At 53.3% G+C, this 13,792-nt stretch overlaps 5 protein-coding genes across 5 annotated transcripts; 4 read left to right on the top strand and 1 right to left on the bottom strand.

Annotated features, from left to right (window-relative positions):
• Positions 1-1,685: 1,685 nt before the first annotated feature.
• PUNSTDRAFT_71277 (uncharacterized protein) lies at positions 1,686-2,319 on the top strand (the record flags this gene model as incomplete). The annotated part of the gene is made up of 2 exons (XM_007385299.1): positions 1,686-1,850; positions 1,903-2,319. Coding segments are annotated over 2 exons (582 nt in total), but the record flags the coding sequence as incomplete, so codon positions are not given.
• A 229-nt stretch (positions 2,320-2,548) lies between these two features.
• On the bottom strand, positions 2,549-7,411 carry PUNSTDRAFT_114569 (phospholipid-translocating ATPase; the record flags this gene model as incomplete). Its single annotated transcript, XM_007385298.1, has 13 exons — positions 2,549-3,100; positions 3,150-3,269; positions 3,324-3,416; positions 3,468-3,574; positions 3,627-3,715; positions 3,767-3,850; positions 3,900-3,964; positions 4,016-4,093; positions 4,144-4,323; positions 4,375-4,904; positions 4,965-6,079; positions 6,136-7,092; positions 7,152-7,411. 13 exons carry the CDS (start codon positions 7,409-7,411, stop codon positions 2,549-2,551), a joined length of 4,230 nt encoding a protein of 1,409 aa, XP_007385360.1.
• A 471-nt stretch (positions 7,412-7,882) lies between these two features.
• PUNSTDRAFT_53466 (GTP binding protein) lies at positions 7,883-9,402 on the top strand. The gene is made up of 6 exons (XM_007385297.1): positions 7,883-8,040; positions 8,103-8,231; positions 8,283-8,364; positions 8,416-8,671; positions 8,721-8,816; positions 8,869-9,402. Exons 1-6 carry the CDS (start codon positions 7,920-7,922, stop codon positions 9,133-9,135), a joined length of 951 nt encoding a protein of 316 aa, XP_007385359.1. The 5' UTR covers positions 7,883-7,919; the 3' UTR covers positions 9,136-9,402.
• Positions 9,403-9,542: 140 nt separating this feature from the next.
• PUNSTDRAFT_53465 (uncharacterized protein) lies at positions 9,543-11,008 on the top strand. Its single transcript, XM_007385296.1, has 4 exons — positions 9,543-9,799; positions 9,863-9,998; positions 10,063-10,694; positions 10,748-11,008. The coding sequence occupies exons 1-4, from the start codon at positions 9,615-9,617 to the stop codon at positions 10,950-10,952; spliced, it is 1,158 nt and encodes a 385-aa protein (XP_007385358.1). The 5' UTR covers positions 9,543-9,614; the 3' UTR covers positions 10,953-11,008.
• An 868-nt stretch (positions 11,009-11,876) lies between these two features.
• PUNSTDRAFT_71436 (peptidase M28) lies at positions 11,877-13,624 on the top strand (the record flags this gene model as incomplete). Its single annotated transcript, XM_007385295.1, has 7 exons — positions 11,877-12,156; positions 12,206-12,522; positions 12,570-12,903; positions 12,963-13,084; positions 13,131-13,257; positions 13,310-13,512; positions 13,565-13,624. 7 exons carry the CDS (start codon positions 11,877-11,879, stop codon positions 13,622-13,624), a joined length of 1,443 nt encoding a protein of 480 aa, XP_007385357.1.
• Positions 13,625-13,792: the final 168 nt, after the last annotated feature.

Below are 13,792 nucleotides of genomic sequence, written 5' to 3'. Positions count from 1 at the left end.
ATCTGGCCAACCAAAGAGGCACTCCTTGACTACGAAGACGCGCTCGAGCTTGAAGCCCTTGTAGATGAGCTTCTTAGCGGATGCTCTCCAAAACAATCCAAGCGGGCACAGTCCGTATCCAGCAGGTTCTCACGCGACCCAAAGACACCCGTGCGACAGCACACCAGCCTGAGCGTGTCTAGCCCTGCGTCAGTGGTCAAGGCTATCAGGAGGAGCAATTCGGCACCTGTTAGGACTCCTGGACCATCGGAACGGGATGACTGTCCAGAGAAGGAGAACCATATCAATGTGATACAGGGCCGTGATAGGCAGGCTGATGATCATGAAGAAACCCGCGATGACCTCACTGCCCGTGAACAAATTGCCAAGGAAGTGAAAGTTATCGCCGTGAATGTGCTTGAGAAGTGGCTTCATATGATTTCCGTCAAGAGCAAAGAAGAGACCCGTGCGAGAGGCTTGGAACGATTCGAATGCGGTGCGCATATCTCAGCCCTGCATCGATTCCCATTGACGTGGTGTGCATAGGCCACGTCTACACTCGTATACTGTGTAAGGGTGTCGATGCCCTGGGTGTTCTCAAGGAATACGACACTCAAATCGGCATCCTGGACAAGCTTTTGTCCCAAACACGATGGAGGCCCGGTCGTCGAGGCCGATGGCACGATCGCAAAGCCCTCATTCTAATGACGCATCATCCGAAGAAGCATTCTCGTGAGATCCGACAGCTCGCATTGGACGCTGTAGTTGCGGGTCTCGAAGATGAACTGACGCATAGTAGTAGGTCATTCAGTAAGCTGCCTTTGTGACTCTTCTTAGTGTTGCTGCATTTTCAGCCTATCGGCCGGGCCTCCAACGTCGACTAGCCACACTGCAGAAGAGGCTCAACATACCTGAAGACGATCGGCAGTCCTGTGACGGCAAGCAGCAACAAGCAGTCACGGTTGAAGTAGAGGGAAAACGAGTCTGGGAGAGGCCGACAAGCATCAATCCGGGATATACAGTGCCGCCTCTACATCAGACTCGTTTAGCTCCTAGCACTCCTGGGAAAAGGGATGGTGAGTTATCCCTGTCCAAGACAGCCAATGGTAGCGGTTCGGAGAGTATACCTACGGTAGACCAGGTGAGACACATAGTTATGGCGTCAACTGCTTGCTAATCTGTTGTAGTTCAAGTTCTGGACGGGAAAATCTGTTTGGGTCGGGCGCGGTAACGAAGAGATTAGCGTTGAGATGCTGGCCCTACAGCATTACGAGAAGGCGGGGTACAAAGGGTTTGTCCACGAAGTCCCCACTTTGGCTTCCAATTTACGTATCATTCGCAGCTTCCATTGCGAGGGCAGGATCATCACTACTCTGTTTGGTCTTCTGTTCTGGGATATCATATTCGCACCAATACCGGGCGCGTTCGAAACAGCATATCAATCTGCGCCTCTGGACATTGGCGAAGATAGCTTCTACCGCGCTCGTTTCGGCCCAATCAGGACTCGTCTGATCGAATTGAAGGAGAACAAGGCGGAGGAGATATTGGGACGTGTAGATGATGAACACCGCGCAAAATCTACGTGGTGCGTTGGCGTTCGTTGGGACTTGTGCACAAAGGAAGATCTTCTGGAGATTGTCCGCGTAGGCACTAGATGCTTACTTGCAGCGTTCCCTTCGATACTCATTTGTTTTTCGCGGATGTAGTGCATCAGTGGCGAGGCTTTAGCGATTATCTGCGAACTGTTCTGCGAAGATTACGAACGGAGAGTCTCTGGTCTACCGGATCTTTTTCTATGGCACAGCGCTCAGCGCGTATGCAAGTTCGTCGAGGTGAAAGGTCCTGGTGACACATTGAAGGAGAACCAGAAGGTTGGATTTTGGGCTCGTGGACGGGGACACGACTGACTGTAGGCGTCTCTAGGTTTGGATTGACATCCTTATTCGTGCAGGCCTTTCTGTGGATTTGTGCCGAGTTGCGGAGTACGGACAGAGCCAATCAAAGATCAAAGCACTTCGCGATGTCAACAAGAACAAGAAGCTGCGGAATAAGCCGTTGTCGACTGCAAAGCCTGAAGAGGACGGGATGAAAGTACATCAAATGCCGGCTCCGGATGGCCAGAGCATCATGGCTCATTCCGTTCCCCCGCCCATGCGAATACATCAGATACCCGCGCCTGCCAGGGCCAACATACTCCGTACCTTCAAACGCTCCAGAGATGTTACTGGAGTGAGTGAATCCCCGAGTCGCAAAAAGCGCGTCAAACAGGGATTCCCTGAGGCGGGAGTCGCACTAATCAAGTTAGACACTACTGAAGACGGTTTGCCCCCTCAAAGTTGATGGCTTCATCGATTTTGAGGGATATAACGTGGACGTTTTATTTAGGACTAATTTATCGAGACATTTTCTCGCCGTTGTATTAGAGGCACTGGAGCTACTGATGTACATGTATGCAGTATATGCTAAGTCGTCAATGAGCCATCATAAATATCAGCTGCTGGGTGGTTGATACAAATGGATGAGGTCGCCGCGTATTCGGGTCATGACAGATGGTAGCCACGGTCTCCATCTAATCTTGCATGTCCTCTCGTTTCCTGCGTATTGTCCTGCGCATAGAAAGTAGAGGCCCTTTCTTTTTCCGCCGTTGGGTGGCAGGCAGATTGAGATTGCTTTGCCGCCGCTCGGACAGATTAGTCTGAATACGGCGCATTGCGACTCCGTCCTCCTCGGTGGCGAAGTCGAAGCCGCGATGTACGGATCGCATGCCCGTCGACATGTCGGTCCGACTGCCAAGGCGAGCATCCACTGAGGGTCTTATTGGAGAAGGCCCGTTGACGCTCGAATGATACGAATTCCTGCGCAGATTTTGTAGAGGATGAACTTCCTGGTGCGCTTCTTTCTTGATCTGTGCCGCAGACTCGTATTTGCGATTGTATCGCATGATATCGAGGTCGGTGGGGTCATAAACAGCCTTGTATGCCTTGAAAAGGTATCGCGGGAGCATGGCAAGGAAGAGTGTCAAGATCACGCCGAACCAGAAATAGGCCGAGGTGAAGAGGAAGTGGTCGTTTCCGTAGACTGGAGTGTAGAACCAGCCAGGAGAGATCACCGAATACACAGCCTAAAGACCAGTCAACTTAAGCTGTGATCTGCGCAGAAGTTTTACGCACAGTGTAGACCCAAACCAGTAAGATACCGATGAAGACGGCGAAGAAGACCCACCCCGTCCAGGCGAAGGTGTTCAAACCGACGAACAAATCGGCAGCGGCGACGGCAGATATAACCATAGTCTGATGAGATAATTCATGAGCGATTTGATGCTGGCGGCAAAAAGCGTAACGTACGGTGGAGAATTCATACAGATAAACGTCGTAACCATCTGGGCGCGCGGTCGGTTGCTTGTAGGCATACAGAATGAAGAAAAAGATGACAACAGACTGTAAGAGGGTCAGCACCGTGTATGATATCAGGTTCAAGTAGCAGCATACTTGGTAAATGGCGTCTGCGATATAGATCAAGAATAATTTCGTGCCAAACCAGGTACCTTCCCGTCCGAATTTATACAGCTCGGGTAAAGCGATGAGCACGTCGTCGTCTGGGAGAGCCTATCAGCGACAGAAACGATACAGGAGGCACTTCACACCCACCGAGGAACCGATCGAACAGGCCCAGGCCAATAACCGGCGCGATTGTCCAGAACGAGTTCCAGAAAAGAAGGTACGTGTATTCCATTACGCTAATAAAATGATGAGTATACCCCTGCTGTGCTGGCGAAGGCATTACTCACTAGGAAGCACTCCAACCGTTGTAAATCTGGAACCACCAAAGAACGCCGATACACACAACATTCTTGTAGAAGAAGTTGACAATCCTGAAGAGAAGGTTAGGGGAGCCAAGTATTCAATCACAAACGAACTAACATAGTGCCGTTGCGTGCATACGACCAGTGGCCATGAACTAGTAGAAGGCGTCGAAGGAAGCGGAACTAGGCCACTCGTCAGGACCCGCACTACGAAATTCTCGAGATATCTCTGACCTGAGCGATGGCATAGTCCGAAGAGTTGACAGCTTGCAGTCCTTCCTCGCCAGATATGCCCACTCCTACATGAGCAGCCTGCGCAGTGGGGTGAGCTATGGATCTGAACAAAGACGCGCTGCAAATACCTGGATCATGCTAACATCGTTGGCGCCGTCGCCAATAGCCAAAGTCATGGCGCCCACACCGTCTTTGACCAGCTTGACGACCAAAGCTTTCTGCAAAGGTGATACGCGGCAGCAGATAACACCCTCACACATCATGGCCAATTTCAGCAAAATGTGCTTGTTCTCTTCGGTAGAGAAGGCCTGCAAGTCGTTCAGTAGATGTTTTGATATAGCGCAGTGCACACAACTTGCCTGTGTCAATGCCGCGCCGTCCACAACCAAGACGAAACCCCCAGGCCGGTTGCCGTTGTCTTGCCCCACGACCGAGGACATGCCTGTGTTAACCCTTGCGAGCCTCAGTCCATCGCCAGATAAATGCTGCTGCTTCACAGTCAGAACGTGCTCGTCTTGCATGGCCTCGCTCTCCGGGAAGAATTCCTCTATCGCCGCGACCATTTGTTCGTGCACCGGTTTCCCGGTCTCCGAATTGCCTCTAACAATGATTATGTTGGAGTCGCGACCAATGAGGTTAGTACTGTGCCCGATAGCAATGGCAGTTTCTAGTTTGTCGCCCGTGGCAACCCAAATCTTGATGCCGGCACGCTTCAAGTCGGCAATGCATTCTGGGACACCGTCCTGAAGACGATCTTCAATAGCAGTGGCTCCAAGTAGTCGAAGATCCTGCTCGATTTCGGAAGATACAGCTTCAATCTTGGCCTCACGATCGTCGAGAGAAACAGTGGCTTCGTGGTAGCGGACACTCCACTCGTCGTAGTACTCCTCTGCGATTGATAATCGATGATAAGTCGGCCGCAGGGCGCTGTCAAAATGTGCAAACTTACCTGGAATGACCTTGTAAGCCAAGGTTAATGTCCGCAGGCCTTCGTTGGCAAACTCGTCGAGGTGATTCTCCGTAGTTTTCTTCAACTCCTCGTTCTCACCAGGCTTGAGCCTTTCGAATATTATGTTGTCCGCGCCCTTGCTGAGCAAGAAGAGCCTGCCGTCCTGGTCGTCCAACTTTCGCACGACGATGCTCATGCGTTTGCGCGCACTCGTGAACTCGAGGATGTTCAATAATTCGTAACGTTCCACCTCGTCCGAGAACGGGGTTTTGAGCATGAGTATCTCCCTGTCACGCCCACGGAAAACAAATCCCATGTCGGCAGCGGCTTGTACGAGCGCGGCCTCGTCGGGCGATTGAGCCTTGTATTCAATGGAGTGTGTGTGGGGGTCTATCGCGGCGAGGACGGTGTGACAGAGAGCGAGGACAGAGAAGAAACCGTTCAGTGAACGAGAGAACTGGAGGTCCTCGTGGTCGCCGTCACGGGCCTTCTCGATATCACTCGAGAGGTGGGAGTCCTTGAAGTGTCGCAGAACGCCGGCGGAAAGCTTCACCTCTGAAGAGGCGGGGTTAGGCGTCGGATTGTCCGACGGTACTCTCGTAGATCCAGAGGGAACCGAATCACTCTCCGCATCGGACAGCTTTGTAGGGTCCGGTTTCACGGGAACTGCGGCCGGTTCCTCATTCTCAGGGTCGCCGCGGTAAGCCCGGCCACCAATCGAGCACTGGCGGAAAAGCATGGAGTTCTGCGTCAGCGTGCCCGTCTTGTCCGAGAAGATGTATTCGATCTGTCCCAGGTCATCGGAGAGGTTCCAGCTGCGAGCGAGCGTAGCGCGATCAGTCTTCTCATACCATATCTCCTTGTCGAAATAGATGAATGCGGCCTGGACCGTACGCACGCCTTCTATGGAGATGTAAAGCGATATAGGAATGATGTTCTGGAATGTGATGAGTGCAAAGGCGAAGGTGATCAAACCGTTGATATGCGGATTGTCGCCCGACCGATTATCGTCAAAGAGCCAGGGGGCCATAAGCGGGTAGTAATGTAGCTCCAGCACCGAGTCGACGACAGCGCAGGCCACAGCCATGATGGCAAGAAGCAACAGGTTGATGAACCTAATGAAGCAGGGTCAGCGAGAGCTTCGGTATTGAGGATAAATCTGGCAACATACACCTGAGGATTCATGAGACGCTCGACCTTACTGCGCTTACTGGGGGTGCCGCCGGAGTTCAGTACAATCTTCGTGTCCTCACCAGTGAAGAGAACAACGCCGATGACCCAGGCAGTATTGCGCAGAACTGTTCCACGGAGCAGCGTCATCTGTAGTTCCACAGGCGACTTTTCTTCTCCTTGGACAACCGCCGCGTTGAACTTGTACATGTTGACATCAGGTCGATCGCATTCAACGTGGAAGTGATTAGTCTTAGCGTCGACGCAAGCTGCCGCGGTTCGCATGTGCGTCAGAGAGGGTACAGCATTCCGTGACTTGAGGTTCGTCTCTCCGTCCAGGTTCTTCGTCTCGACGTAGGCAACGTTCTCATCCTCCGATGTGGCGCAGATCAGAACGTCGGCAGGGATCGGCTCGTCGTTCATGATTTTCACAATGTCGCCGACGCGGACGTCTTCCCAAGCGGTGTTCTTCCAATGAGGCTTTTTGACGTGGTCGTGATGGAAGAGACCGTGTTCAGTGACGAGCTCATTCTCGTCGTCGTCGTACTCGCGTTCCGAGGCATCCTCGTTGACGGGATCAAACATGCTTGGTGCCCCCGTTGCCTCGGGAGGTGCCGCCTGATGTAGATTCTCGGCAGCCTTGCGTCCATCGGCATCGTCGGGGCTGGGGTTGTGATTCGCCCGTACGACTGCACGACGAAGGCGTTTTGGCACGACTCCCCGGATGAACGTCTTCGTTTTCGGCGCCATCGCGTTCGAGTTCTCCCATCCATCCGCATACAGCACTCGCACTTGAGAGCGGTTCACGCGATTATCCGATTGGTGCCGCTTGATATCTTCATACCCGTCCTTAAGGGCGGTTATGAGGAGAACGATGATGAGTGGGAGCATGACAAGCCCGGGGCTGATCGTGGAGAACTTGGGGAAGAATTGAAGGATGTTAATGCCCAGGAAAAAGCTAGACCATGCACAGGTTGAGTATCGCGGATGAACGGTGTTATCTCGTGAGCAACTTACACATTGGCGACACGCCGGAACTGTTCGAGCAGGTTTCGCGGGAGGAAGGTGATGATGGTGTACTTGGAAGTTATGACCTGGTTGGATACGTAGACGTGCTCCTTCTTTATCCTGCCCTTCTGGTCATAGTAGTCCTCCGGTAGCGACTCGTTCACGAAGACCTTTCTGGGCGGGCCTGGTTGGCGTTTCTTGGTGAAGAGGTCGGCAAGATCGAAGTCAGCGACCTTGCTGTACCATCCAGCAGCTCGACTGAGCGCCATGGTGCGGGCGTTTAGCAATGGTGTCGTCGGCGGGGCGAGGCAGGGAACATGCGAGGGAAACCCGGACCCAAGGATACTCGCGCCGTGTCTGGCGGATGCGCTCGGCCCAATGACGGGCTGACATCAGCGCGCGGAACAGATGCTGACTCAATGTTCGGAAGTAAGCAGTGCACTTGGCTTTCCGCCGTGATATTTCCTCGCAGCGATGCTTTGATACGACTGCGTTCACCGTGCTGCTGTCTTTGTGTGTTATCTCCCTCGTAAGCGATCCCCGCGACGGGCGCAGTATACTAACCGAGTCGTTGCTCGAGAACCCCGGCGCGAATTTGATGGCTGTGCAGTGGCCGTGCTGTGACCCTAACCCTGCTTCATCCAGACTCGGGTCCAATTTGCTTGCGGTAATTCCCAAATTTGAACATCCTTGCCACGTGCAGCACTGACCGTGGTTGCCGCCCAAGAGACCTTCGCCCGCCGCTGTTGTCGTCGTCGTCCGCTCATTCTGCACAAAATGGCCGCCGCTCCCGTTGACGAAATTCGCGCTGACGCTTATGTTGGCTTTGACTCTATTACCCGTCAGATTGAGCACAAGCTGCTCAAGCGCGGCTTCCAATTCAATGTCATTGTCGTCGGTGCGTACCTCCAAGCTGCCAGCGTTCATGCGACGCGCGTAGACCAACGCAATTCGATGCAGGGCAAACCGGCCTCGGAAAGTCGACGATGGTAAACACCATCTTCGCGTCGCACTTAATCGACTCCAAGGGCCGACTGGAGGCGGACGAGCCGGTAAGGCAGACGACGGAGATCCAGGTCGCGTCGCATGGTGAGCGTCTATGAATGTAGTCCACCTCAAAATTTTAACCTTCTGCGCCAGTCATCGTTGAGAACGGTGTCAAGCTGCGTTTGAACATCGTCGACACCCCTGGGTATGGCGACCAAATCAACAACGAAAACTGGTAATTCCGCCTGCATCGCTGATAGTGCTCACACCGCTCATACGTGTTTAGCTGGGACCCTATAATCAAGTACATCAAGGACCAGCACAGCGCCTACCTTCGTAAGGAGCTCACGGCTATGCGGGACCGCCATATTCAAGACACGCGCATTCACTGCTGCTTATACTTCATCAACCCGACCGGCCACTCCCTTCGTCCTATCGACGTGATCGTCATGAAAAAGCTTAGCGAGGTTGTCAATGTTGTTCCCGTCATTGCGAAGTCGGACAGTTTGACCCTCGAGGAGCGCGAAGCTTTCAAGCAGAAGGTACGCATATGGCCGCGCTAGAACGGCCGGGGGCTGAATAACCGTGCAGATCCGCGCCGAGCTGGTTCACCACAACATTCGTCTCTACCCGTTCGACACAGACGAAAATGACGAGGAGGAAATCCAGCTCAACGAAAGCATCCGGGTACGGTCTCATCTACCATTCATATATCGATGTTGCTTACAAGAGTACGCAGAGCATGATCCCGTTCGCCGTCGTGGGTTCAGAGCGGACCGTGATCATTGACGGCAAGTCCGTCCGTGGCCGCAAGAACCGTTGGGGCGTCGTCAACGTCGAGGACGAAACGCACTGCGAATTCATGCACCTCCGCAACTTCCTTACAAGGACACACCTGCAGGATCTCATCGAGACCACCGCGCAGATCCACTACGAGGCGTTCCGTTCCAAGCAGCTTCTCGCGCTTAAGGACGCCGCCAACCCGCGTCCGAATGCGGAGCGTTAGGTCGTTACTGATCAAGTGACCGCCATATTGCCCCTTCGCGCCGTCTTGTGTACGAGTCCGCTCACTCATACCCCTTGCTCGGACTACTTGAGCGCACACGCGCCTGTTTTTCTGTCCTTCGCATTTTTTTACCCGTCGGAACCGGATAGTCAAGGGTATTAAAGTTTTGCATTTTCTTCTTTTATTATGTCGGGATCACGCTCGTTTCAACGTCTCTGTTCCATCTATCGTATACTCTACGCAATCCGATCGATGTCCGATACGTGCTATGTCTTGGAACATACCAGTTGCCGCTTGCGCCGTCGGCGTCGAGTAGGGATTTTGTCGAAGGGAATTCCCTGGAATGTTCTGGAGTGCTTACCCCACGACCTTTTCAAATGCCACGGGTTATGGCTTCAACAACTTCAGCACGAACTCGAAGGTCGCACTTGGCTGCACTCTGAAACTCTGATTCACCCCACTAGCGACGTAGGAACACCATGGCTTTGCCTCCGAGCACCGCTAACTGGCACTGGAAGAACAAGAACGTTGGACCATGGGCCAAGTCATGGTTTGAACGCGAGTTGACCGCCATCTCCGTCCAAGGCGAGGGCGACGAGACGGTTGGCGTGTCAGAGGTTACGGAGGTGGATGGTGACGTTGAGATTGGCCAGCGCAAGTCAAAGTGAGTAATCACGGTTGAGCTATACATTGGCTGCTGGCTGGTGTGTTGATCTCTACGTGTTAGGTTGCTCACCATCTATGACTGCAAGATCCGGCTTGAATGGGCGGGAACTGCTTCGGACGGTACCGAGGTCAAGGGCCGCTTGACCATTCCTGAGGTGTCCCATGAAGTAACTCTCGATGGCCTGTCGGACTATACGGTGAGCAGGCAATCTCTTATAGGCACCCATTCCACGCATCCCGCTGACCGTTAGGTGCGCGCAGTACGAATGGTCTCTTACGACAGCATCCTCGCCTACCGTCGATGCGCTGTACAAACTGGCGAAGACTCGTCTTCCTGCGGCGCTGGAGGCTAAATTCGCCGAGTTCCCTGTCGCCATGCTTGAGACGCACGGCAAGGATCTTCAAGTCGGTACTCCGTCTGCTTCTGGCTCATCTACGCCCGTGTCCTCCGGACCTGCTACTGCTGCATCAACTACTCCTTCGTACTCTGTCGCTCCTGCGAAACCAGCTGCCCCCAAGGCGAAAAAGACGAACACCACGACTGTCACGGTCGAAGCCACATTCGCTGCCCCTGCAGACGAGTTATTCTCCCTCTTCACGGATGAGAAACGCATTCCCCAGTGGACTCGGGCTCCTGCCGTTTCTGGCGGCAAGCCGGACACCGAATATTCCCTGTTTGGTGGAGGGGTAAAGGGCAAATATGTCTCGCTCACGCCTAGCAAGGAGATTGTGCAGACTTGGGCGCTTTCAAATCCCTCATGGCCCTCGGGCCACCAAGCGACCTTGACCACGACGTTGGACCAATCCTCCGATTCGACGAAGGTGATGTGGTCGCTCGCCGGCGTTCCCATCGGCATGGAGGACGAGATTACCCAAAATATCAACGGCTACTAGTAAGTCATTCTCGCCATTACTGTTGATGTGCCTCACTAACTTTGTTCTCCAGTGTGCACGGTCTAAAGTCGATCGGGTATGTACATCTTGTCACGCAGCGAGTGCCTTCGTACCCTACTTCTTCACTTCGTTCTACGTCACCGCAACAGCCATCCTCTACGGAGGCACCGACCCTTGCGAAGACCAGCACTGTTATACTCATCATTGTCACGTCCCTTGTAGCGGCTTTCGCGGTGCCTCTTCTATCTTCCCGATAAACCTATACATGTCAGCATTCGAGTACACCTTGCTAATCATTGATTTTTCGCGTTTTGTCACCACAGGTTGGGAACGGAATTGTAGAGTGTCCCATTCGGCGACTATTACGATCAAATATGGGCCTTTCTCGTGGGATCGCAATCAACGTTATGCCGTAGAGAATTTGGAAGAAGACGAGCAGCATATAGCAAGAAGTACACATATAAATGCCAATGTATTCAAAGCACGACAATCAACGCGATGACGGCGTGGTCAGGCCCGACTTTTTCTCGAGCATGCAGTTTTCCTCGTTCGACCGATTATTGTTCACAGGCGTATAGAAGTTAGTAAGCAGCGTTTTTGGTGTTAGGTCAACCGTGCGCAGTTCAGGTGTGTGACCGTGCTTCGCGATTTTCTCAAGCAATCTTGTCAAGAAGGCGCCATCTTTACGGCTGGCCCTTATGCTTCGTCTGGGATCATGGACTGCTACGGACCCTGCATACTCACGACCGACTTCGTTTGGAACTTTGGCGACCTTCTATCTAACTATCCTGCTTCCTTGCTGCTGCTCCCAGAGATTCCAGCTTCCGAGTCTCCCTGATATACTCCTGCTGCCACAGATGCACTCGTATGAGCGAGGGCCAATGCGATTTTGAATCATATTCTTCCGTTGCAAAATGCAGAAGAGTGTTGATTGACCCTGTTGCGAAGACAGGAGGTGGAAGATGGTTCCCTCCTGACGTCTGGGCATAGCACCACAACACATGATCCTAGCTGGAGCTCCGTCGGTCTATGTCTATTCATGTCGACACATGGCCTCATGGTTGATGCCCACTCTGTATCCGCGAGCAGCGCGCATAATTTCGGGCAGATATCCGATCTTTGATAAAAGGGCGGTCGATGCTGAGCCGACTTTCAGAGCCTCACCCCCCAATTTTTCTGCGATGAAGTTTGGCTTACTTGGGCTCTTGTTGGTCGTTTCCTCTGCTCGTGCTGACCGGTTCGAAGAGCGCAATGTGCAGCTATATCCTCGCCAATGCACGATCAACGACGCCTGGCCCACGGGCCCTGGCATTGCGCTGCAACCGCAGCAAGTTTCCTCTCAGCTTCGAAGTATGTTGAACCAAGTTAGCACCTCAAACATCGAGTCTATTATTCAAAAGCTCGTGTCCTTCGGCACCCGCCACACGGCGTCGAGTCAGACGGATCCCGTGCGCGGTATTGGTGAGTGATGGACTCATAACCGGTTCAATCTTACCAATGAACCGTCCAGGCGCTGCGAGGGACTGGATTGCGTCTCAGATGCGAGGCTTTGCGGCCAATGCATTCAAGGGATCCAACGTGACCGTCTCGCTACCGTCGTACATTCAAGCCCCCGTTGCTGGTTTATTCGTCAACGCTACACCTATCACGGACGTGGCGCTTCGTATCGAGGGCACGTCGAAAACAAATCGAATATATGTGGTGACTGGCCACTACGACTCTCGGGTTACCAGTATTCTCAACAACGTGGACGATGCGCCTGGCGCTGATGACGATGCCTCCGGTGTTGCCGTGATCATGGAATTGGCTCGTATTTTCTCTCAGCACGTATGTCAGCCCCTGTACCATGCAGGAAGGCTGAACTGATGGATGAGATGCAGCCGCCACCGTCGGCCACCATGATATTTGCCGCCGTTGCCGGTGAAGAGCAAGGGCTTCTTGGATCGGACCACCTAGCACAGGTGCTCCAGGATGAGGGAGCCGACGTCCAAGGCATGTTCACAAACGACATCGTCGGCTCGTCGAAGGCGGACAACGGAGTGCGCGACCCGAACAGCATTCGTCTTTTCGCGCAGGGCGTGCCCACCTTCGCGTCTGCCTCCGTTCAGTCAACGCTCGAACAGATCGGCGGAGAAAACGACTCGCCGGCTCGAGAATTGGGCCGATTCGTACACGAGGTTGCGACGAACACCTTTACCGATATGAAAGGTGTGTGCTTGTATCGTATTACATCTCCAGACTAAGCTAATGGTTCCCATGTATCTCAGTACGTGTGGTGTATCGTCTGGATCGTTTCCTCCGTGGTGGTGATCACGAGCCGTTCTTGCAACGAGGCTACCCGGCCGCGCGCTTCACGGAGCCCCATGAGAACTTCGCGCACCAGCATCAGGTTCGTGGCAGAACCCGTAGCAACCCCTAGCTCATGGGCTCTCCAGGACGTTCGAGTGGACCCTACGACTGGTGAACAGTTTGGTGACTTGATAGAGTTCTGTGACTTTGACTTCATCAATCGAGTCGCCAAGGTCAATGGCGTGGCGATTTTCTCGCTTGCCTCTGCTCCAGGTGCGACTCTCGATGTTGATACGACATGTTCAGGCATTGATTAGTACTTTAGGCACCCCAAAAAATGCCACCATCGATAATTCAGTCCTGACGAACAACTCGACGCTGACGTGGGTCGTCGACGATGATCCGAACATCGCTGGCTACGAAGTACTTTGGCGGGAGACCATACAACCGTTCTGGGAGAACGTCATCCCCGTCGGCCTTGACAGCAAAGTGACCGTGGAGGAGTCCAAGGATAACGTCGTGTTCGGGGTGAGCTCATCGTTGTCCCGCTCGCCGATTCACCAGCTGAATCAGCGCCTAGATTCGCGCCGTCGGTAAAAACGGATTCCGAAGTCCTGCTGCTTTGCCTCTGCCAGATTGATTTTGCAGGCAGAATGCGATACCGCGACCGAGAGAACATCCGGTGGTATTATCACTCGCTGCATCGTGTTGGAAGTAACTTCTCGAGCAATGACAATGTCGGCGCTGGGAAAGCATTGAGATGTACATGGTTGACGTCGACACGTAGCGGTCATCCATGGCGACTGGG

The sequence above is a fragment of the Punctularia strigosozonata genome (assembly GCF_000264995.1).
Source record: "Punctularia strigosozonata HHB-11173 SS5 unplaced genomic scaffold PUNSTscaffold_9, whole genome shotgun sequence".
NCBI classification, from domain to species: Eukaryota; Fungi; Basidiomycota; class Agaricomycetes; order Corticiales; family Punctulariaceae; genus Punctularia; species Punctularia strigosozonata.
The sequence above is the reverse complement of the archived record's forward strand: the minus strand, read 5'-3'. Positions and strand labels throughout refer to the sequence as shown.